At 33.3% G+C, this 26,185-nt stretch overlaps 1 protein-coding gene across 5 annotated transcripts; it reads right to left on the bottom strand.

The window, feature by feature from the left end:
• Nucleotides 1–672: 672 nt before the first annotated feature.
• Nucleotides 673–25,958, bottom strand: LOC118205231 (sorting and assembly machinery component 50 homolog B-like). Of its 5 annotated transcripts, XM_085819243.1 has the most exons (3): nucleotides 17,097–17,223; nucleotides 12,959–13,465; nucleotides 673–4,059 (listed from the first exon to the last, which is right to left on the bottom strand). In XM_085819243.1, the coding sequence occupies exon 3, from the start codon at nucleotides 4,045–4,047 to the stop codon at nucleotides 2,686–2,688; it is 1,362 nt and encodes a 453-aa protein (XP_085675369.1). In that variant the 5' UTR covers nucleotides 4,048–4,059; nucleotides 12,959–13,465; nucleotides 17,097–17,223; the 3' UTR covers nucleotides 673–2,685. The 5 variants fall into 5 exon arrangements, with proteins under 5 accessions (XP_085675369.1, XP_035233427.2, XP_035233429.2 ...); XM_035377536.2 differs by lacking the exons at nucleotides 12,959–13,465; nucleotides 17,097–17,223 and adding an exon at nucleotides 25,840–25,958; XM_035377538.2 differs by lacking the exons at nucleotides 12,959–13,465; nucleotides 17,097–17,223 and adding an exon at nucleotides 25,471–25,557.
• Nucleotides 25,959–26,185: the final 227 nt, after the last annotated feature.

Here is a 26,185-nt window from a genome sequence, read left to right as displayed (position 1 = left end):
AAAAATAATAATAATAAATAAAAAAAAGTTTGATAAGTCAAATTTTTCATATCAGAGCCATATATAGGGTGCAACAAACAACGGTGCAAATAATTTAAAGCGATTATTAAAAATATAGATAAAATATTCAGGAAAAAGAGGTTATTATTATTGTATTTCATATTATATTGCATTATTGTATTTCATAAAGTTATTCATGTAGTATATAACAATAACTAGTTTCTATATTTTGGCCAAATTGTGTGTTTTTGTTTTAAAAAGCTCATTACTTATTCACATATCAAAAATAGGAAATTTGGAATATACTTGACTACCATTTTGAGTAAGTGATTTTTAGTACTTGTTCTCGATATACTTTAGAAAAAATAATTTTAATAAATAAAATAAAGCATTAATCCACTTAAAATAAAAATATACTACTTTGTATGAACACCAAACTTTTAAATATGAGCAGGACATGCTTTTCAAACAAAAAGCTTCATTTCTTCATCAGATGCAAGTTGGATCCTTTGCAGCTGGTGAAGAGCGAAAACTTTTTATTCAAAACGTGCATCCTGCTCACGTTTAAAAGATTAGTGTTCATACAAAGTAGTATATTTTTGTTTTACTTAATTTTTGAGTGTTTATTTGTAATTAAGCCACTTACTTTATAGTAAATACTATATTTAAATGCACATTTTCATAATGTGTTTATTTAATTGGGATACAGGAATAAAATAGAATATGTATTGTCATGTTTGAATTTATAATTCAGAGAGAAAATTTTATTTTGGAAATGTACATTTTACAGCTGATCTGCAAAATATGAAATCTCACTAAATTTAATGTACAGTTAAGGCAGTAGCTTCCAAGTTTGCATGAAATTATTTTCTGGACATTGCTGAATTTATAAGCACTTTAATATGCAAGTAACTGAATAAAATGGGCATAATCAATTACTTAATAAAGATTTTTTTAAAAATTACAAATTCTTTACTATCGTATGTTTCCATAATGCAAGTACTATTGCTAACACCGAGAGGTCAAAAGTAAATGAAATTCTTCCAAAAACTATTTCCGACTTTAAATTAATTAAAATTATGTTTACTTAAATATATGAAAGTAAAATATTTTTCTTTAATATTTTACTTTCATATATTTAAGTAAACATAATTTTAATTAATTAATTCAGTATAATTTATCTTTTTGTATCATAAACTATATTAAGTTTGGACAGTAATAGTTTATAGTTCCAGCTGAAAGTCAACAGTCTGTAAGTATATATTTAATCAATGGCATAAATACATATAATACAATGTGATTTTCTTTTTCTCTTTAGGATGCAATGCATTAAAATTAAGCGAGATTTTTTTACCTTCTCAAATATTATAACAGTAGAGCAATTAATTTTTTAACGTTATTCAAAATTAAAGTTTCCATCTCAATTTTTTATTATTTATTTTAGATTTTCTTCCTAAAATTATTTAACCTAAACATCTTAAACAATGGTGCAAATAATTTAAAGCGATTATTAAAAATATAGATAAAATATTCAGGAAAAAAGGGGTTAAGTTATATCTAAATATAATTGTAAAAATTTGAACAACCTAATTCGAAAATTCGAACAACCTAATTCGAGGCCGTTGTCTGCTGACTGCTAGGAGACGGAAATAAAAAGCACTACCTGCCATATCAAAAGTGGGCCAAACTGGCGATGAACAGCCTAAGCTATCACTCCCCAAGAGCGCCAAGAGCATTAGTCACGTGGTATATGTTGGAGACACCCTAGCAGACGAATTCTCTGTAGGGTGAGCCGTCTACCTGTTATATGAAGTCGTTGGCTGAACCGCGCTTTGGCATAAGATGGAGACAAAGAACACAAACCACAGATTGTCGGGCGTACAATTCACCTTCACGCAGTCGACGAAACACAATCTGGAGGGATATAGAACGTCCTGCAGCAGCAGAGAGATGCGACACCGGCTGTCGTGCTATTAATGATCTATCGCGTCTTGCACACAGCAGCAGGAAGCGCTCGTCGGATTGGGGTAATCCTCCAAAGTCCAGACCCACGTCTTCTACAAGAGTTTTGATCCCTCCGGTAACGATTCCACAGCATATTGATGGCACATTCAGCTCTCTCGCAATAGCGGATTCTCTTGCATCAGGTTGCAACATCCCAATAGCCCTCCAACACATTTCGTCGTGCAAATGATGTCTTTGGCTCATGCTTTCCACTTTGGCTATCTCGGATTACACAGAAGTATCGCTGCTTGCGAACTGACACATAAGCCCGGTATGCCTCTTTCCAAGGTGTTGTGGTGTGACTGCGGGATTGCGTTTTATGCTAATTTTGGTTGCCTATTTGCATTCGTAGATGCAACCTCTACTTCATATCTAAATTGTAGGTTTTCATTCCCCTTTTGTACCCTTTTTTTAAACATTTGCTGCTTATTTTTTGAACACGAGTGTCTATTACAGTTCTGTCAACACTATATATAAATAACTACATATTCCAGGGTAAAAATAAACCATAACTATTCATTTATTTCTGAGTTAGAGAAAGCCTCTATATTAAAATAACATTTCTAACTCTATAATAAACTTGAAAAATAATAAATTAAATGTTTTTATAAGATACATTATTTTCAGACATTTACTAAAATATGCTAATTGCTCATTCCAAAGTGTTATTTTTAACTACATTTACAGGAAATTAACGCCTATGCCAAACTGAAGGCCTTCTTTAATTTTATCACCAGACTGGCTCGATAAAGGCATACAACAGTTTAATTCAAATCTAGCCACACTTGCAACAGAGAAAACTAAACCAATCCCACATGACCACCTTAGACCTGAAAGAAGCACCATTGCATTATCATGGTAATCGTCAGTAAAAACAAAATTACCAATGTTTCCTGTATTCAAAAATATATGTATTCTACATATTTTGTCAAGAACTTGCTTCAGAGGACGAAAAGGCAAAGGTGAATATGCATGAAGGCCTCCCGCCCAGTAACCTTCAGCCCCAAGAAAATAATCTTGAGTTTGGGGACCAATGCCATTCATAGAGAAACCCCTTACAGATAATGGTCCACCTAGAAAGAATCTATCATTAATTCTTACAGACTGATCAGTTCCTATGGTACGAACTAAACCACCCATTAATGTTGATTGTAAAACTAAATCACCTAAAACGCATTTGTTTATTTGGTACTGAATTTCATGCTTAAGGAAACTGACATTACCACCAAGTCCAGCATATTCTTGATATAAACGAAAATAACTGCCACGAGTAGGAAGACAAGGATCATCTCTCTGATCCATACATAAAATATGCTTCAAAGATGATTTCACACTATGGCCAGCTTCTTCCCTTATTTCAAAAGGAACTACAGGGGAAAGACAGCGAAGATTTCTCCACACTCCTTCCCATTTTAAAGAATGCTGTACTTGAGGTGATGATTCAAACATAAATTCAACTCCAAGGCCTCTTATTTTTTCTTGGTAACCACTCCATGGATATTCAGTAGTCTGTCCAAAAAGAAACTGATTTAGTCTAGGTTTAGCCCAATTTAAGAATGGTTTAGTAGATGTTACATTGAAACCAACAGTCTTTTTACCATATTCATAATCAGCAGATAGAGCTTCACCTCTTCCAAACATATTTGGAAGTAAAAATCTAAAAAGTAAACTGCCTTCATTATTTCCAGCTAATACGTTAATGTTACCATCAATTCTAGATTTTTCTCTGATATTAAAAATAACTTCTAATCCATCAGGTGTTGCATCGGGACCTTTACTAGTATCAAGAATAATGTCAATGCTTTTAAATGCCTGAAGAGTTTCCAGTTGTTGTCTTACGCCATGGGCCCTTAAGACTACTTCTTGAACGTTTTGAGCCTTCAAAAGATCTCCAATTACTTGAAGGAAGACATCATCTTTAGTTCGTTTAATTCCATCAAAATGAATTTTGTCTACACGAGCTTTTACTTCATCCAATGGTTTCCAATTTTCCTGAGTCATATTCCTCATTTGAGGAGGTGATTTGGCATGAACAGAGCCCATTTTGTCCAATACCTTAAAATAAATATATAAAATGATTATTTTCAAGAAACACGATTTCATTAAAAATATCTAACACTTAAAGAGGAATTATTTTCATAACTTCCATTTTAATTGCCCTAAGGAGGAAATCCATCATTAACCCCTTAATGCACCAATAAGAATTTAGAGAATGAGTTTTTTTTCGCCAATTCGTTTTTTCTTTATTTTAATTCAAAACTATAGCGAATACATTTTGTTAATATCTGAAATTATTTACAGCTGAAAAAAATTCTTTAATGTATATTTACTCGGGTGCGTACAAATAATTTAGTTTGGTGTATTCACGTTAACTCAGTTAAGTGCATTAAGAGGTTAAAGTAAATTTAAAAAATACTACTGGTGAAATGGCTTAGCAAAGAAAAGAGTAAATGCAGAGATTCACAATGGAATAAATGTCTAAATTATATATATATATATATATATACTAGTTTCGGGGGGGGGGGGAAACAGTAAAATTTTGCGATTCAATTAGCCTCAAAATGTATACTGTTAATAAAACAAATAACTACATCTAAATACGAGGGTTGGACTTTAATAGTGGCAACACAGCTGAAAAAACGCTACGCAACAAAACCAAAGAATATCGCGTATACCACACATAAACTACATATCTACCTTACCTCTCAGCAAAAAGATTCATCCTGCCTACGTCACGCGCATGCGGAGTGACGCGAAGCACGGATTCTTGTATTAGCTCGCAGTCTAAAGTGTTGTCAGGATGTTTTCAAAACAAGAACAACGATGTTGGATAAAAAATTGAATGTGCCAGAGGTCATACAGCACGACAGTGTCATCAAGGGCTTCAAGAGTCTTGCGGGGAATCTGCATTGCCTTACAGAACCGTAGCAAGATGGGTGAAAGCATTCAATGAAGGACGCCAAAACGTGGCAGACATGCTGCGGCCAGGTCGTCCGAGTGTCAGCGATGCAGACGTGCAAGCTGTTGCCGCACTAATGGACAGTGATCACCGCCAAACGATTCGTTAGCTGGCTGGACAAACAGGATTAGCGCATACGACTGTGCTGCACATTCTGAAGGAACGCCTGTCCATGAGAAAAATTGCTTCACGATGGGTTTCACATCAATTGACGGAAATGCAAAAATGGCTACGATAAAATGCTGCCCGAACCCACCTGGAGCGCGAAGGAGATGCTTTTTTACGCGGTATCATTACGCTGGATGAGACTTGGGCCCGATCGTACCAGCCAGAACTGACACGCCAATCAAACGAATGGCGTCATCACGGGTCACCACGACGTTTGAAATTTCGTCAGAACCCCAGCAATGTGAAAGTTATGGTGATTCTCATGTACGACTGTGATGGTATCATCCTAACACATACCGTTTCCCCACAGCAGACCGTCACTGCGCAGTATTACTGCTCATTTTTGGAGCACAATCTCCGACCAGCTTTGAGAAAAAAACGGCGACACTTTCTACAGAACGTCCTCTCATTTTGCATGACAATGCTCAGCCGCATGCAGCGCAAGCTGTGGCTGATTTGTTCAAGCGATGGGGCTGGGAAGTGCTTTACCATCCACCATACTCCCCAGATCTAAACCCTTGTGACTAAATTCCTAAGATGAAGGAACCACTTCGTGGCACTCACTTCCAAACTGTTCCTGAGATTCTTGCGGCAGTAGAGCAGTCCATTCAAACTATCAACAAAACAGGCGCTGCTACAGGTATTCTGCAACTTCCACATTGTTGGAAACAGTCTGTACACAATGCTGGCGACTATATTGAAGGACTGTGAAACATGGTGACATGAAACACTTTTGTATTCCTTGTAAATAAATAGTTGCCACTATTAAAGTTCCAACCCTCGTATTTATTTTAATGATCGCACTTTATTTAATAACCATATTATTTGGTTCTTTTTATTATTTTTTTTGCCATTTTATTAATATTATAAAATTTTTGCATTATTATAAGTCAATTACATACAATTGTTTGTTGGTGAACTGGAATATTCTGACTGTAAATTTCAGATAAAAAAAAAGTTCAGTACAGTTCTTGGAATATGTGCATTTTAAGAAAGAACAGGAATTTAGAATTGCATTTAATTATTTTGTCGGTTATAATGCTTCCTTGTTATTACAGTTATAATTAAATGTATGAAATATTTAAGTCTATTGAGTTTTGATAGAATTGGTAAATTTATTTTCTACATTTAATACAGAGTTTAGTGTTTTGTATTTGCACATAGGAAAAAACATCTGAGGATATTTTGTAGCTTTTTACAGAATCTGGAATTATAACAGCCTTGTGCAGAATAACTTCGGTATATCATATTTATTACAATTGGGTATAAGTTCCTGTTTTCTACTAATTTTTTTATTTTAAGCACTGTGAACTATCACAGCCAATTCAACTTAGAGCTGATTCATTTTATTTGCTGGCAAATTGGAATATATTAACTGTAATGAAAAGTTGGTTGCAGTATTTGAAACGTGTGCATTTATTGCACTGTACTCATTTATTGTTCACGTTGTGGATGTCTTTTGTAACCACCTATCCATATTTCTATAAATATGTAACTGAAATTGTTCTTCTCAACCGCAAATGCACCCTTCTTCCATCACTGCACTATCGTCTTTGTCCAGCATTTGTTTGCACTACCCCCAGCAGTCATCTTGAACACAATATGTATATATAAGTGTGTTATTTTGATCAAGTTTTTTCCGTCAGCGTGGCTACCTGGCCGATATGCTAACTACCCAGTGGACCGGCTGCTTTGCTGTCGGTGAAAAGAAAGAAAGTATGATGGATTGGTAAATATACTAACTGTATGAAAACTTAGTTGCAGCATTTGAAACATGTGCATTTATATAGCATAACTCATTGGTATATAATATGTTCTGAATAACTTTTGTATTTCATGTTTGTTAGAATTGGGAATTGGTTCCTGTTTATCTGTAGATGTTTTTAATTAGTTGAAGAAATTGGGCAATATTATAGCCATTTTATACGCATGATTAGCTATATTATACGTAATAAAATAAATAACAGTTTTTTTTAATATGTGCTCTGATATATTTTAGAAATACCTTTTAATTTTTATAGATCGGAATTGTTTAACAAAATCTGTCGTTTTGTGCTATTTTAGAATTTTATAGCAAAAAGTTATTATTTTAAACTGTAATGAAAAATTAGTTGCACTTTTTTTTAACATGTACATTTGTAAATTTGTAGTGTGATTGATTGGTAAATATTCCAACTGTAATGAAAAATTAGTTGCAGCATTTGAAACATGTGTATTTTTATGGTACAATTGATTGGTAAATAATATGTACTGAATAATTATATATTTTATGTTTATTATAATTGGGTATTAGTTCCTGTTTTTCAGTAGACGTTTTTAACTACTTGAAGAAATTGTGTAACATTGTAGCCTTTTTATAAACACAATTAGATACAAGTAATGGAATATGTTAAAGCATTTTTTAGCCTATGTGCTTTTTACTGTTGGAATACCAGTAAATTTGTATAGACTGGAATTATATAACACATATGTCGTTTTGCACAATTTAGAATTGTATTGAAAAAATTTAAGAATTAGTTTTCTTTCTTTTTTCTTTTTTAATCTGGAAGCCAAGTTACTATTTACACAACATTTGCTTCTGTGGATAATAGTAAAATAGTGTACATATTACTATGAACTTTCCAACTGCAATTTCTTGATTGCTTTGTGAATAACTGTGACACAGTGTGCAAATTCCTATGGACACACATAATGAGGTGTGCAAATTGCTATGGACACGAATCTATGATGTATTGAAATGGACAAGTGTTTACGTGAACAATGAACTTAACAAAAGTGTACTTCGAATTTACTTAGAATCCAGTTTATATGAACATAGAATAGTCTACACAACATCATAAACTTTGGGCTATGGAACTATCAACTGCCTGAACTGATGTGACTGGCCTACTCTGTTGATAACTGCAACAATAGTACGGATACACATCATTAGGTGTGTAACTGATAAGAGCATGAAGTTATGACGTATTGAAGTAGACATAGGTTTAGAGACTGGTTAATATATATCAGTTCCACTCTCTACAGCATAAATCTTATCCATGACAATGTGACTGTATATATTTTTTATGTATGGATTATTATGTAACAATTATTGTAAAGATGATATTGTCAATTTAGCATTACAATATTACTATCATTGATTCAATGAATAATACCAGCGGTAATGGTAGATTCTTTTCTGTCACATGGACATAACTCTCATTGGCGTAGAAGTGTAGGTCGGAGGTTCATGTGGCGGCGTTTTGGTCATTAACCACTATACCGGCTGAACGGCACTAAAACTAAATATAGTTTCTGTAGGCTATTGTTCTGTTGAAGGATTACTGCATTTAAAATGTAGAACTGATTTAAAACATTTAGAGACTTCATCTCTCTGAACTGCTATTACAACATTTTCACCATTATTGCAGTACCATATGTTAGTACAATTTCATCAATTAGAGTACTGAAGGTTCAATGACTTCTGATAATTTACCACCATTTTTGACTATGTAACTCAAAGAAACTTTCAGCTTAAATGGTATTTCATTAAAAGTTTACCAGCATTTAAGATGTTTTCACAGTGATTAATTCTCAATATAAATTTTGGGTTATTGTTTTTAGTTCGGTTAATTTGATGAATTTCCAAAAACTATTACAGAACGTACATGGATTGAAAAATACATGAATTCTTGACTGGGTTGTAAACATTATTAAAATCAAATAGCAGTTACTACAGCCTCAAGAAACGTTGCAGCATAAAGGGTTAATAATGCAAACCCTCTAAGCAGAATAACTACCTTAAGCCAGTTATGAAATCTGTTTTCACTTGCAATGTATTGCCTTATGATTTAAAATATTTTTTTTTATTGATCTAACATCGAGTGAAAAGAGGAAAAAGTTAAAAAATAAGTAATTATACAAATCAAGCACATAAATGTTGTTTAAACACAGCTCTTCATGCACACATCCAAATGGCCATAGTGCTATGAGGTTTAAAATAGAAGTTTCATTTCTTGCTCAAATGGTGCTAGATCCATATACACAGCTCTCCAAAAGTTAAGGAACAGAATGTTTTTCAAAGCTCACCATTACAAAAATGTCAGTAGTATTTTAATTCATAGTTTATATGCATGACTGTAACGAAGTTTAAGAAAATACAGTCAAAAGTCGTTAATCTGGACTCGTCGGGACCTCGGCGATTCCGCATTATCGATTTTCCCGGATTATAGATCATCAGTTTAAATCTGGTAAGATGGCATGCAGAAATTATAAAATTAAAAATATGAAACCATAATTTATGAAATAAAGAACAATTATGATCTAAAGGGTATCAAAATTTACAAAAAGGAAAAGCTTAATATTTATTTGTTTACTTTATTAAACATTTCTTTCAATGTAAGTTGTTTAAGTTGCTTCGTTTCATGTGATAATACTTTCTCTTTAATTCTATTAAACAGACATAATTTCTTGTTTAGGTACAAAGTTCCGCTGTTCAAGTCCTATAATTGCTGTGTCGAGAATACCGACTAATTTGTCAATCGAAATTTTTTCGTTTTCAACAACCTCTGGGTCACTTTCTTCACTATCGGAAGCGAATTATAATGACGAGGAACTTGATTTAAATCATATCAAAGACGGAGTACATCGAGATGAAATACTACATTTAGTAAGGAATTATAAGCCAAATAAAATAAAATCATCTGCTCTGAAGATAAGGATAGTGCTGACAGATCAACTTCCAATTCATTGCGCGCCGCGCCGTTAAAGATAAATACAGTGTAGGTAAACAAACGTTAAAGTTTAGATAAACAAAGGATATGCCTTTATCCATTTTTTGCAGCAATTCCACTTTTTGTTTAATGGACTTCGAAACATACTTTCGCTTTGTAGATCCTTTACATATTAGTAAATATATATCAGAAATTCTATTTGACATAATCGAAAGTTCAAGCTTACTTTTATAAAATTGCTCTAACAGTCTGCAAAAAATAATAAGCCAGATCCAATTCGAAGATTAAGGAACAACGCAATCTGCAACATGAACTGAAATAGATAATTAGATAATTTTAGCTTAGCTTATACCGTCCGTTATACATTAAACGCGCACTCGTAAACGTAATTTGCGCACATGCATATTCGCAGCCGTAAAGGTCTTACGCGCATGCGTCAACGCGACACATACGCAGAAAGTTTGTAGCTTTGAGGTCCGTATTATAGATTATTCCGGATTATGGGTGACCGAATTAACGACTTTTGACTGTATATGCAAAAACAACAGCTACCACCTTTATTTTATAGAAATGAATACTTTATATAGGAGTTGGAGAAAAAATGCAAAGATTGTAATTTTTGTTCACAAGTGTTGATTTTCAATTGTTATTAGCAATTCCGTTGACTATATCCAGGAGAAATCGTTTGCCCGATTTGTTGAGGTGGCAGGCAATTGCATGAATGGAAGGTGGGATGTCACAAGCTGATGCTGCTAGACATCTCAATGTCTCTCGTAGTGTGCTCCACCCACTATGGAATCAGTTTGAATCTGAGGATTCTGTGTCTAGAAGACATGTTCCAGGCAGAACTAGCATCACAACACCTGCGGAAGGCCATTATTTAGCTCTTTCGGCCCGAAGGAAGAGTAACATTACTGTGCCTCAGCTCATGGAAAAACATTTAGTGGCAACAGGAAGAAGAATCGCAGCTACTACAGTGAGCAGATGCCTGCACAATACAGGTCTGTATGCAAGATGACCAGCTGTTTGTGTCCACTTGATCCAAGGACACAGAGGTGCCCGTTTATGTTGGGTAAGAGAACATGTTTCCTGGACAAGTCAACAATGGGCATCTGTTCTCTTCACAGACGAGTCCAGGTTCACACTGGAGAGTGATTCAGGTCTTCAGTTGATCTGGAGGGAACAATGCACCAGATACAACCAATCCCACATTCTGGAAAGACACAGTTACAGAGGAATAATGGTTTGGGCTGGGATGTCTCTCAGTGGTCACACTGACCTGCATGTGTTCCATGGAGGAACTTTGGCTGGTATGAGATATCAAGACGAGACCCTTAATTAGTATGTCCGCCCATATGCCGCTGCTAATGGTCTGGGCTCAGGTTACTGAAGAATATCTTGAGGGCCATGGTATGGAATGGCCAGCTCAATCCCCAGACCTGAATCTGATACAGTATCTTTGAGACTACTTAGGGAGGCAGGTTGCTACTTTAAGTCCTCCTCCAAAGTCGTCAGATGACCTTGAACAAGGATTACTCTGTGTCTGATCATTTCTTCTCATTTCACTGACTGACAACTTAATTGACAGAATGGAACTTCGCTGCCACCAATGTAATTGCAGCTAGGGGTGGACAAATTCCTTATCAGAATCCATTTTTGTAATGTTACCACCCCACTTTTCCTCAAAATCTGTGATATACTGTTTCTACAAAAATGAATTTCTCTGCCAAAAGTGCAATTTTTTGTTGTAATTCATGTTTGTGTTGAACTTTAGAAACATTCTACGTCGCATTCATTAAAGAACTGTTTAGCGAACAAGTCCTCTAAGTTTCTGGTTTCTATGTTGCTTCATTCTCAAATTAGAGACAAAAAACATACTGTTCCTTAACTTTTGTCGAGTAGTGTATTTCATATTTAATACCCTACTAAACAAATGTAAGTTTTTTTTGCAGAATGCCAGCTAAGGGGCCCCGCCCAATCACAACGCAGGTATTAACGTTTACAATCTTATAAGAATCCAAAAAGAATGTATGTGTTTAGAATTTCAGCTCAATAACTTATCAGAAAACGGTTTACAAAGGCCAAAGTTTAGACTATAGCTACAAACACCACAAATAAGTCAAAAAAGATATTTTTAATATAAAAATATATAATAATATTTTTAACATTATAAAAGAAGTATGCATGTTGCATCATAAGTTACTCTCTATACTTACAGCCATCCCGCAATTACATTAAAAAGAATATTGCTTCTTTTGTATACGAAAAAGCATACAAGAGCCAACCAGTTTTGTTTGACAGCTTAAGACAACTTAGATGAATTAAGTTACACAAAGATTTAAATAATTAAAAACTGTATATATTGTTTTTAAATGACTCAGCTTGTTAATCAATAAAAGAATGAGACAACTTGAAAAATAATGAAAAAAAAAAAATAACTAAAGGTAATTTGTTTCATGAAGTTGCAAAATACTGTTTTTAAACTACTCAGTTCTTTTAAAACAGACTGGATAAATTTGAAAGAGAAGTTCAAGTTCTTACGTTTATAACAATGGCAATAATGCCAAAGCTACTTCCAGGTTCTTTAAATTTTTCTCACATATTTATTTCACCAATATATCATTTTCATATTAAATGATTGTATTTCATATTAAGCAAATAAATGCTGTTTAAACCCCATCTCTTCATGCACATATCCAAACAGCCATAATGCTACAAGGTTTGAAATAGAAATTTCATTTTTTTGCTCAAATGGTGCTTGATCCATATATTTCATGTTTAACACTGTACCAAATGATATGAATCAAGCATGAGTGTGACAAAAATTTTAAAAATCTAGCATTACTTGGTTTTTATACTGTTTGTGGTATATCTCCATTAATTAGGTCAATAACATATTTGGAGCAGGTAATGTGTATCGACAATAAAAACAGTAGTTTCTAATACGTATTTCCAAATAAATATACAGACAGTATTTGTAAAGCAAATAGCATTTTATGCAATATTTTATATAATATTCCTAATAAAATTAGCAACTGCACTTGTAAAATAACTGACAATTTCTTTGCATTGCACTTTTAACAGGGTTGCCACTCAAACAGGAGAATGAAATTACCTGACTTTTCCAGGTTTTCCAGGTGTGTTTCAAGAAAATTCCAGTCTATCCACGTAATGTACGTTGGCTGTGCTAAGAGGTAAATTAATTATGGTATTACTTGTATTGTGTAGCAAACTCACTTAATTATTCAATAAATCCCAGAGGACATTTATTCTTAATTATTCTTGGTATACTTTGATAATTTTGTTTAGTTTTCCACTTAAGAAACTTAATAAAATTTAAGATATATATATTGGATAACAAATGTATGTTTTATTTAATTATTACTCATGATCATCACCAGTTCAACACGAGGCTAATCCGGTCCTTATAAATCACAACGCAATGCTAAATAGTTAGGTTAGATTTTAGGTAAATTTAATTTGCGTGAGGTATGTTCTTAAAACCTTAACACTTGAAAACACAAATATAATTATAATAGTTGTTGTTTTCTCCACTGAAGATTGAGATTAGAATCTTCCCAATCTGGAATAAAATAAGGCTTTTTTTGCAGACATTCTGCACCTAAACGAAAGAAAGAAATCTATTTTAATATATTGAGGTATTTTATATTTATTTTGCAGCATACATAAGGAAAAAATATGTGCATTAAATTTCGTGATGGTATGTCATCATACTGCTATAATTAATTTCAGGATTATGCCAGAGAAAATTTCCTGAAATTTGGAAATATTATTAACTAATAATAAATAAATTTAGAGGGAAGAAGCAACATTAAATTATATGAATAACATAAAAATAATTACTTAAAAATTGAATTAGAATAATCATCTATATTTTAGCGAATATAGTTATATTACATGGCTAGCCTAGATGAGTGATTACTATTTTTTTATTTTACTGCAAAATGGCAAGGTATTTATTAAAAAGAAAAAAAAAAAAAAAAGGGTTAAAAAAGATTTTGCGGTAAAATTCTAGTATACGGTAAGGCTTTGGCACGATTTTGAAAATTGTCGCCAAGACCAAAATGACCCGTTTACTGCGCATCAAGATGTCGCCAAATCCCATTATTATTCTAACTAAAGAACGTCTATGTAAAGAAGAAAAGGTTCCATACAAGTAAAATGCTATTACGCCGCGGAGGGAATGCGGAGGGAAATTTTGCCAAGAGATTTGGCGACGGAACCTGGCGGTCAGAATTTCTCTCTCCGCGATGTGTACAGGAAATTGAGAAACACGTGTTAAGAAGAAACGCTCTTTGACAAAAAGAAAACTACGAAAATCCGTTTTTAAATTATTGCGAAAAATCCAAGAAGAAACGTTTTATCAAAGGACGTTTCTTCTTGGATTTTTCGCAATAATTTTAAAAACGGATTTTCGTAGTTTTTTTTTTTTTTTTCTCTGAAAATAACTAATCCATGAATTAATTTACTTGCGCCAAAAAATATTTTCTTTTCCTTTAGAGTTTAACCACTTGCGCTAAGACTAAACTTCACTGTTGCGGTGCCGTGCGCTACAATATAACAAGCGGTAAAGTGTCTCATTTACGCCGGTCCGCATCTGCGAGTGCAATCCAGAGCTGTAACTCGAGAAATAAACAATCTCGTTGTTAGGCGACATGTGCACCACGTTATTTTCATTTTTGCGATAAATGCTTATCGACGTGGTGTTCACGTCGCTCGCGGTTTGAGACAAAAGCATCTTGACGTGCGTGGCACGTCTTTTTAGCGCAAGTGGTTAAAGAAATTTTAAACGATATTCATTTTATAAACTCTTGATAACGTGACCTTCGAACTTCGACACCGGTTTCGAGCTTTGGTGACAGATATATCAGACATGCACAGCTGTTTCCCTCTAATGATGGAACGGAGCCACAGCCACGTCTGTTGCAGAGAGGTTTTCCTTCTTTACAATACATATTCTTTGATTCTAACCTCCATAGTACCATATACTAGGATTAAACCCATTTTGTTTTATACGAGAACAGGTACTTTCTTTAGTTCATGCACTGCACATGCGATTCTCGAGAATACTGGAAACCAAAAGTTGCGGGAAAGTTGCTTTGCCTTTCTAAAAGACAATCAAATTGGAGCTGCGAAAATTGGCTCTATGCCAGCTACCCGAATGACACTCACGTGATACATAATTCGCCAAAAAAGTTACCTCTTCCGACGTCGGCGCAAAAATCGCTTTTTTTGGCGGGATCGTTGTATGAACTTCCCTGACTTTTCCAGATTTTGACAAAAATACTTAAATTCCCTGACTTTTCCCTGAATATTTTGGTCAATTTTCGAATTCCCTGACTTTTCCCGGTTCTCCCGGTTTTCCAGGTAGCGTGGCAACCCTGTTTTAAATGCTAATTAATACAAGAGTTTTAGAAAACAACCACACTCATGCAAAGTGATTAAGAAAGCCATGAACTGCATATCTACATAATTAAAGAGTTTATAAAGGAAGGAATAATGAACCTAATCTCCATGATCTTGGAAATAATTATTGATTCTGGTTTAATGAGAAAGGAAGGTACAGGAACTAATATTCACATCTACAAGTCCAATAGAACTTATTATGAAACATTAACTTAAATCTTTAATATACTTCCTCTTTCTGTCAAAGAAAACCATATCCTTTTAGCTTGTTAATGCACTATTGTTTGTTGTAAAAGGCAAACGAAATGCTAAATACTTCATTTGTGAATATATGTAAAAGCTAAGTAACATATTTTATACAAAGTACAGGAATATAAATTTACAGATCATTAACAGAACTAGTAACGTAAATAGGGGCGTGCAAGGTACACAGCTGCATAAAAGCCCAAAGCATTGGAAGGGTTCTGCTGAACTCGATTTTCATGTTAAAATTCTAAATTTAGAGGAGAAACAGAAAAAGACTGGCACTCTTGCTTTCATAAACACATATATAAAAAGTAAAAGTAGAATATCATACAATTCAAGACAAGGACAATATGGGGTTCCTTATACTTCTTTCCTTTCAAGCCCTTAACTTTTGTTCCAATTTTGTTTTTGTGTACTTCTAGATAATCAGCACCAGGAACTGCACACAAAAGAAACTATACAAAGGTCTATTGCAAGTAAATTTGAACAAAAAAAGTCATATATTGTTATTCTGATTCTTCACGACACAAGCACTTTCAAATCATAAATGATACAGGCCTTTAGTGATTCTGCAGTTGTGACAGTTTAATAATCAGGCTTATCGTGAAAGCAATTTCCGAGTTTCTGGAGACAAACCTGTGACAAGGACTGCAAAAACAAAGTATGGGACGTCAAGATCCTCAGTAAGTCATTAGATTTTTTCAGTGCAGAAGTCCAAAAAACATTTTTTTTCGTTATTGCCTCACATCAAATGTTTTCACATACACAAAAAGGAGATTAGGATAAAGATTAATAATGCTCTTGGAGACTTATCGACTACATATGCATTATTGCTTTTAAAATTTGATTAGCTAATTAAATTATTCACATAACTCTCATGTAGTGCAATGCTCAATACAATTTTAAAAATAAATAAAAACATTTTAATTCCTTTTCATTCTGTTTAAAATTCTAATTTCTACTTTTCATAGTTTTCGACTAAATGTTTTCCCCAAATACCATAATAGCTGATATATTTAAGAAAATTGTCTTATTTCTTTACCTAATACCAAATGCTATTTTTTAATGATCATTATTGTTTCATTTATGCCAGTGATACTCATTATAACAATGCCGCCCCTCCAACAGAAAAAGAGCATTATAAGCATGTCATCACTATGGCAAAAATTGATTTAATATGCAGTTGAACTGGTCATTGATTTAATATGCAGTTGAACTGGTCATTGATTTAATATGCAGTTGAACTTTTTGTACTGATCATTGTAATGGAATGGCCACTATAATAAGAATCAACTGTACTAATACTATTCCCAGTGTGTCTACCTTAAAACTGAGATATATAAATATCACTTTCCTAAACTAAAGAAAAGTTACAGAATAAACTATTTAGATAAACAGTATAGGTTTTCTTAAGGTAGGTAAGCTTTTAGATATTAGACAACAAATAAAATAAAATAAATTTTGTGATAATAATCTATATTTAACAGAAATTTATAATATGGTGAATAATTTGTTCAAAGTTTTTATCATAACTACAACTGTACTTAATTTTAAATCATAAAAAATGACTACATTCATACCCTTCTGAAAATTATGAATTTTTCATAGAAACATGTACTGATAATGCGCAGTTACTATCTCATGAGACAGAGGCAGATCATATGGACGGTGGACCTGGTTGCCCCATACCACAGTGATCTGGAGATATAAGCTTTTTCTAATAGAAAAGGGTAGTCAACCAAAATTGATTATTAAAGTTAGTGCAAATAAGTAATATTTTTATCAATTCATTTTACTTAGAAGTAACAAACTGAAAAAGAAAGTGATATTTTAAATTCTGTCATACTCTCCCATCTACTTATCTTCTGTTCTTAGAAATTATATGCAGAGAATTCTTGAAAACGACCACTTATGGCTCCCAATACCTTTGCTCTCCATAGATGTGATTACTTGAATCATCACCTGAGAGAATATGACCGGCAATAATGTGTTAAATTTGTTCATTTAAAAAAAAAATAATAATGGTCACTTTTAGAGTTTATGGAAGTGGCTGCTGCAAAAGGTTTCTAGTCTTTTTGTCTAACTTTTTCCCCCGAGGACCTGTTAACAGTTGTTGATGAAACATATGGCGTAAATGGATCTTCCTGTGTATTTTAAATCAGTTTGGTAGAACTACACACTAAAGTCATCAATGATGCTATAAAGTATACTGCTGTGAATTGGCTCTAGAATAATGCTTTCTCTCTTTGATATTCTGATCACTTTTTCTAGTACAGCTTGAGGTTGAGCCATCTTAGGCTTTGTTCAGTTTCTTATTTCAGAAGAAATCAGTATTGCTGTTCCACATTTGCAAAACTATCGAGTATAAGTACTTAATAATAATGTTTGATTATTTTTCATGAATGAAACAGAATTTTCATTTAATTATGATTTAAAAAATTACACTATTATAACATTTCAGTTTCAAATTTTCAAACTGAAACAATTTTGTACCTAAAAATTCCTTAATTTAGCTTCAAGTAATAATACTTAACCTAGAAATACAGTCAAAAGTCGTTAATTCGGACACCCATAATCCGGAATGATCTATAACCCGGACCTCAAAGCTACAAACTTTCTGCATGCGCACAGGCGTTTACGAGAGCGCGTAAGACCCTTACGGCTGCGAATATGTTTGTGCGCATGCGCGTTTAATGTGTAACGGAGTTATACGCTAAGCTAAAGTTATCTAATTCAGTTGTTGCAGATTGCGTTGTTCCTTAATCTTCGAAATGGATCCGGCTTATTATTTTTTGCAGACTGTTAGAGCAATTTTATAAAAGTAAGCTTGAACTTTCGATTATGTCAAATAGAATTTCCGATATATATTTACTACAAAGCGAAAGTATGTTTTGAAATCCGAAATCTGTTTATCAATTTCACGCTGCTCTGCAGCAGAGGGGGGGGGGCAGAAACGTCATTATTAGATTATGATAGATTAGAAAGATTATGTCAAATAGAATTTCCGATATATATTTACTAATATGTAATTTGTATCTACAAAGCGAAAGTATGTTTTGAAATCCGAAATCTGTTTATCAATTTCACGCTACGGATTGGAAGTTGATCTGTCAGCACTATTCTTATCTTCAGGGCAGATGTTTTTATTTTATTAAACTGATGATTATAATTAATTATTAAACTGATGATCTATAATCCGGAAAAATCGATAATCCGGAATCGCCGAAGTCCCGACGAGTCCGGATTAACGACTTTTGACTGTATTATGGAGTTATGGAAATTAAATGGGGAGGAAATCAAAAAACTTCAATACCTTTAAAATCATACTATCAAACAATTTTGTTTATGAAATTTTGAACATAAATGTATGTTTCAGCGTTAGACGTATTTTAATATTATAAGAAGGCTCATATTTATTTATTTATATTTAACAATTTTTTTTTTTTTATATCTGTGAAATAAGTATGGTGCAGTGCTGCCATAATTTCTTGAATGTTTAACTACAGTGCTGTCTGTCTGCTAGTCAGTACCAGTAATTTATTCACTTCTTAAAAGTAGTAAATAAAAATAATTGTGATAAAGAAACTAAGGATTGATGCAAATTTCACATAAAATTCAAAATTAAATTGTACATAAAAGTTCTGCTAATTTAGGGCTTTTACCTTTAATCCTATAGTTTGCATATATTATATGGCATATTTCTTTCTTCCATAGACTATATTTGCCTTTGATACATGCCCCAATGAAAAAAAAAAATCTAAAAAATTTGATTGAATTAAAAACAAACTAACAACAGGAAAGAGGATAGAGTTTCCTCTCTCCTTACATTATGTTACTTGAAAATAGAAAAAGAGACAAAACAAGGAGGGATACTTTATAATTTTTCTTGCAAAAATATTCTGTGACATGAGTTCAATTTTATTACCCTATAAATACATACTTATACTGTTTAATAATTAATCTCACCCCAACAAAATTCATCATGATTGAAAAGGTCTAGATATTTTTTCTCTTTTTTCTTGGAGTGTCGTAAAAAATGAGAGAGCGGGGGGAGGGGAGGGGACCCAAACTTTTTTTTTTTTTTTTCCTGCATAGGGGTCGCACAAGCTCTTATTTATGCCACTGAGCAGAACCAGACATGAGAATTTTTCATGGGCCATAGAGTTAAGGACTAAGCGTGAAGACTTATTAAAAGAAGAAACTTAAAAGTAGTAAGACAATTTACAAATGACTTAAAAATCACTAACAGCAACAAAAGATATATATTAAGACATTATCTATAAAAGAATTACTAAGCAAATCTATGCTTTCAGTTTTGACAGAACAAACTCATCTTAAAAGAAGCTTTGGTTGATCTTTACATTATGGTAACTTGGCGATTTTTTGGCGAAAATTTGGCGACCAACTCTCCTACAGCAACCCTCTATTTTTTTTCCCCGCCGCCATTTTGTCTTCACGAAGTAAAGACATGTTTCTTTTCTTTTTATCTCCTGAACACTTCTTCCAACAATCTACTAGCCGAATTACACTTATGCTAGAAATTTTATCAAACAAAACTGCTTAATCATGACAAATATTCACTGCAAAATTAGGAAAAACTGCACAATACCATCCTCCTTACGTATTTTTCAAAATAACACATACACATAAACCATGTACACCCCGACTTATTTTTACTTAAAAAAACATCCCAGAATTGCACAAAAATGGCATTGCGCACACTCTTCATTATATCCATGTACACTGCTTTTTTCTCATAAATTACAAAAATTTCACGAAAATACATGACAATTTTCTTAATCTTTAAACCCGGTAAAAAGAACATACATGAAATTACCTGATCGCGAAAAAGTATTTACCCTTTACAAATATGAACATTTCCACATATAAAATAAATAAAATATCCAAAAACTTTAAATCATCTATTACATTATACACGTCACCAACGAATTCATACCGAAAGCATTACAAATACTTAGTATCAAATATTTAAATTATTTCCATGCACGTTTATTTCAACTTAAACGTATACCAAATTCCTACAAGCATAAAATTCACAAAATAACTATCATTTCATTAAAATATCACTAAACCATGTACACGTCGACTTATTTTTACTTAAAAAAACATCCCAGAATTGCACAAAAATGGCATTGCACACACTCTTCACTATATCCATGTACACTGCTTTTTCTCATAAATTAAAAAAATTTCACGAAAATACATGACAATTTTCTCAATCTTTAAACCCGGTAAAAAGAACATATATGAAATTACATGATCACGAAAAAGTATTTACCCTTTACAAATATCAACATTTCCACATATAAAATAAATAGAATATCCAAAAACTTTTACTTCTAAATCATCATTACATTATACACGTCACCAACGAATTCATACCTCAAGCATTACAAATACTTAATATCAAATATTTAAATTATTTCCATGCACGTTTATTTCAACTTAAACGTATACCAAATTCCTACAAACATAAAATTCACAAAATAACTATCATTTCATTAAAATATAATTAAATTCAAAAACACTACTTAAAATATAAATGAGCACATACATTAAATTAATAAAAATTACCTTACAATCCTGATTACTTTAAACTAAATCATTGCTAATAACAATTTTCCCAATAATACCAAATTCCTTTCCACCTTACATTTACAACAATGCATAAAAATAATATCCTCAAATAATTAAAAATACTAACTTACCTAATCTTCTTCAGAATCTTGATTACGTGGCGGATACACTTTTCTTCCTTCTGTTTCAGAATCTTTAAAATCATACTTATCTTTCAAAGCAAGATACCAGGTAAAATAAATAACATAATAAAACATCTTTATTTCTCTCTCGCACAACCTTAAAAAACATTTATTACTATCCTTTTCAATACCACTAAATACCCATTTCGAATTCACTTTAGTTACGGCCATGGGATCCAAAAATTCACAAACACTATTTCACACAACACAGAATAAAGCCAAATACAAAATTGCCAGATTTTTTCCCGATTAAAGAACAGTAATTTGTCCATTAATATCACATGACATATCCCATGATCTCTCATTTCCCTCACACAAAATAATGCGTAATCAGAACTGAATACTACTCACATTCTTAATAAAGTCTAACTAACCTAATCTTCTTCCGAATCTTCCTTACATGGTGGATACACTTTTATTATGGATTCAATAAAATTACTGAACGATTTTTTTTCCGAATTTGATAGAATTTGATAAAAAAAAAATTCTCTTTATCACATCTACAATTCACTTTAGACAGCGCCATACAATCCCAAAATTATTCAATCCTACTTCACACAACACACAATGAAGCTTAATACAAAATAATATACATCCACAGATACTTGTCCAAATTCCCCCCTTTTCCGATTAAAGAACCGTAATTCGTCCATTAATATCACGTGACATATCCCATGATCTCTCATTTCCCCCACACAAAATAATGCGTAATCGGAACTGAGTACTGCTCACATTATTACCAAAGTCCCAGGTATTAACCTTTATCGCCTCCAAAATGTCGCCAAACTACCAGTTACCATATTGTAAAGATCAACCGAAGCTTTCATAACACAGTGTACATAAAATTCCAGCTATTTTCTATGACAGCAATTCGATAATCAGTAGATGTATGGAGATGGTTAAGTTAATAAATTATGGCAAAGCTACTTGAGTGCTACCTACTTGAGAAAAAATACACTGGTGTGCAAAAATTAAGGACGAAGTCAAAAAATTAGCATATCAGCTGAATGAAGAGGCAGAGCGGATAGAAAGACCAATCAGGAGATTAAGTAAGGTGATGTACGGTAGCACATGCACAGATATGCAGGTAGACGTAATGGGGGAGTGTCTGAGTAGTATAAAGCATGTTGTCGATGTAAGATCAGTATTTCTGGCAAAGAGATTGCATGCCGTATAGCAGTTAAAATCACACCGAGTTGCTGCCTCAGCGAGAAAAATCATTAGGAAGTTGGAGGAAGGCCGCAGTGTGACAAGTGTGGCTGCAGAGTTCGGAATTGCTCACAGCATGGTTTCATGACTTTGGAGACAATTTCAAACTACAGGAACAGCTATCCGGAGGTTTAGAGTGGTCGTCCACGAGAAACCACACCCGCAGATGACCGGTATATTGCCTTACAGGCCAGAAGAAACAGGCGGCAGACAGCGGGAGAAATCACTAGACACACGACACAGGCAACTGGACGACTGATATCGCGTTTTACCATGGCCAGAAGACTGCATGGTGGTGGTCTGTTTGTACGACGCCCTGTACGGTGTGTACCTCTAACGCCTGCCCATTGGAGAAGGCGTTCTCTGTGGTGTAGTAGCGATTCTCATCGCATACTCATCTGGAGAGAGCGGGGAAGCCGCAATCATCCCTCGAACATCATTGAAAGGGACAGGTATGGAGGTCGCGGTGTTCTCGTTTGGGGAGGCATCATGCTTGGTAGTCGTACAGACCTTCACATCTTCAACGCAAGTTCAGTCAACGGGACCCGTTATTGTAACGAGATTCTTCTTCCATATGTGCATCTTTTTAGAGGCGCTATGGGTCTGCAGTTCCTTTTCATGGACGACAATGCACCATGTCATCGCACAGTAGCTGCCAAACAGCTCTTAGAGAGTGAGGATATTGAACATATGGATTGGCCGGCAATATCTCCAGATCTCAATCCCATCGAGCATGTATGGGATTTTCTAGGCAGATGCTTGGCAGCTCGTACCTTACCACCAGTAACGATTCCGGAGCTTTGATTGGCGCTATGGGCAGCAATGCCTCAACAACTCATTGACACCCTCATTCTCAGCATGGGCAGACGCTGTGAAACCTGCCTAGCAGTCAGGGGAGATCATATCCCCTATTAAAGACCAGATGTTTCTTGCTGGACACCCATCACAGGGATGTTTCGGCCTTCAGTCGCATTGCGCTCCATGCCACTTTTTCAATAAAGCTTCTTTTTATCCCTCTGATTTCTCTTTTAGTAAGTGTTGCTTACATCACTCAAGTCCTTACGTATTGGGGATCTTACGGTATTAAATGTGTTGATTTGGAAAGCTTTTGTACAAAGTTATATTGAAAAAAACCATCTCGTCCTTAATTTTTGCACACCAATGTATATTTCTAAAGGACTTTTTAAGGGACAATGGCTCATAATCACATTATATCCAGGGAAAACCATGAAAACTCCCACATCCCGGACAATGTGTAGATTATACCACACAACATATACAAATGTATATATATTGATAAATTTTTATTGATGAAGTGTTAGGAATATTTCTGCAACTCAATAATAAAATGTCAAGAGATTAATTAATCTGACAGAAAAATTGAAGATTTTTCAGCTTCAACGGAAATAAAAATTTTGTTTAGGGTAGAATTAAGGGTGCCCCTTGGATTATTGATAAGTTGTTGTTTCATTTATTGCCGAGTTGCTGTTTCATTTATCGTCAAGTTGTTGTTTAATTTATGATAACCTGAGTAGTTGAATGCTATGGAAACCCTATTAGGACGTAATTGGTTGTATGATTACAGTCAATCTGAATGATGAGAAAAGATTTGGAAAGTGCGTGTCGGATTTTGGATAATTAGTACCTTGTTATTTTGTGGTTTACATGGTAAAATGGCTGAATGTGGCAAGATTAATTTGAAGTTTCTGGACAATTTAGAGTGAAAGGGAAAAAAAGCATTAATAGACTGGTAAATGAAGGTTTACTTAGCCATTATTAAGTGTCCTGTTTGTAGAATGGAAATGCATATGGTCGAACGTCGGATGATAACGGCACTATGGAGGATATTTTTTACTCTTATTTTTGTGAATTTAAGTGGCGACGCCAGTATACAGATTATAGTTCAGATAATTTTAGGAAGTTTTTAGATGCTGTTAAGGAATTTTGTTTGACTGAAGACATGTAAATTCATAAATAAGGTTAGTGGATATTTCCTTTGTGTAGTGCTAAGATGAATTTCCTTTTTATGTTATTTCATTGTTTGATTTAAAATGTAGTTTATTGATATTATATATTTTTTGTTGGCTGCTCCCTTGACTTTCTAACAATGTGTACATGGACAAAGTCAAAGGAGTGAGCAATTCTCTGGTATATTTTTAAGTGAAAATAGGTGAATGTGTACATGGATACCGAGTTTGTGCAAATCTTTGACTAGTTATTTTTGATTTGTGTAGCGGCAATTTTTAGTGCAAAAACGTTATTACACAAGGCCAAAATAACAAGTCAAAGAATTGCACAAACTCGATGTTCATGTACTGCCAATTATCGCCAAGGGGTACTGGTAAATATATTTTAACCAAAATTTTTTTTGACAGCTAGGTATTTTAAACTTATATGCGAAATTTATTTTTTAAAAAAACTTGATATTATCAAACTACCTTGAATATGACAGAACTCCCCATCGAGGGAAAACTGAGTACATCTTTGTGGAGTTTATTTTGGAGTTTCAAAATTTAGACTTCTTAAATGCAGATAACCCTCAAGTGCTTTCCTATAGTTGACTACAGAAATATCTTAAAGGACAGAGTTTAAACGCCCCATGATTCAACTAGAGATTAAAGAAATAGATTAAATCTAATCTATACATAACGAATATAATCATGAATGAGAAAGAGTTGATTGCTAAAGCATGAATGGAGGACATATGTGAACACTCTGTGTAACATGCACAAAAGTTATCAGAAAATTAATGATATTTTCTATATTAACTATTCAGTTTTTTTTTTCCACAGACACACTTCATCATTTCTGTATGAATAATATTATTAAAAATTATGTTTAAATGTATACAGTCAATGAAATAGTGCTCCACAACAAAAGTAAACAACTAACTTTTTTCATATGCAGAATACTTATAACATTTTTAAAAGTATTTTCAAAAGTATAAGTTATAGATTCCATTTACCTATAAGTTCTACACAGATAAAAACCTAACACCTCCTTCTACATACCAATATTTCACGTCAGAAACTATGTAAACCGGCAAGGTGACCTACATGAAATACAGATAGGTTTAAAGCTAATAGCGACTTTAATTGATTAAACAGCAATCACTTCAGCACTTCGAAATATTTCTTTCAGGACTTTTAAAAAACTTTCACGATTAAGTATTTTAATATGAGATAATGTCTTACATATATTTTTACGTATATACTATATAAAATTACACACATTATTTCAACGAAATTATAATACAAGTTATAAGAAGATATAGAATATAATGAAAAGAAATTCAAAGAGAATATTGAAGTCAAACAGAAATACAATAACTCACGTTAAAGTTCAAAAGCAAATTCTAATTAATAGTAAACTCAAGGTTTGAAACTCCGTTGCCATTTTGTTAAAATGAAAAAATACTTATTTAAAGGAAAAATTGTGGTAAACGGAATGAAGTGTGTCTGTGGAAAAAAAAAACTGAATAGTTAATATAGAAAATATCATTAATTTTCTGATAACTTTTGTGCATGTTACACAGAGTGTTCACATATGTCCTCCATTCATGCTTTAGCAATCAACTCTTTCTCATTCATGATTATATTCGTTATGTATAGATTAGATTTAATCTATTTCTTTAATCTCTAGTTGAATGATGGGGCGTTTAAACTCTCTCCTTTAAGATA

Source organism: Stegodyphus dumicola, chromosome 6, assembly GCF_044657685.1.
Source record: "Stegodyphus dumicola isolate Sdum_Otavi_A_Nest chromosome 6, ASM4465768v1".
NCBI classification, from domain to species: Eukaryota; Metazoa; Arthropoda; class Arachnida; order Araneae; family Eresidae; genus Stegodyphus; species Stegodyphus dumicola.
This window is presented reverse-complemented; position numbering and strand designations above follow the sequence as displayed.

Coding starts and splice junctions, on each gene's coding strand:
- LOC118205231 (XM_035377535.2), bottom strand. CDS start 19,199: ATGCAAACTATAGGATTAAAG. Junction 4,060..19,178: donor TGCAAACTATAGGATTAAAG/GTAAAAGCCCTA, acceptor ATTTATTTTAAG/GTATTGGACAAAATGGGCTC.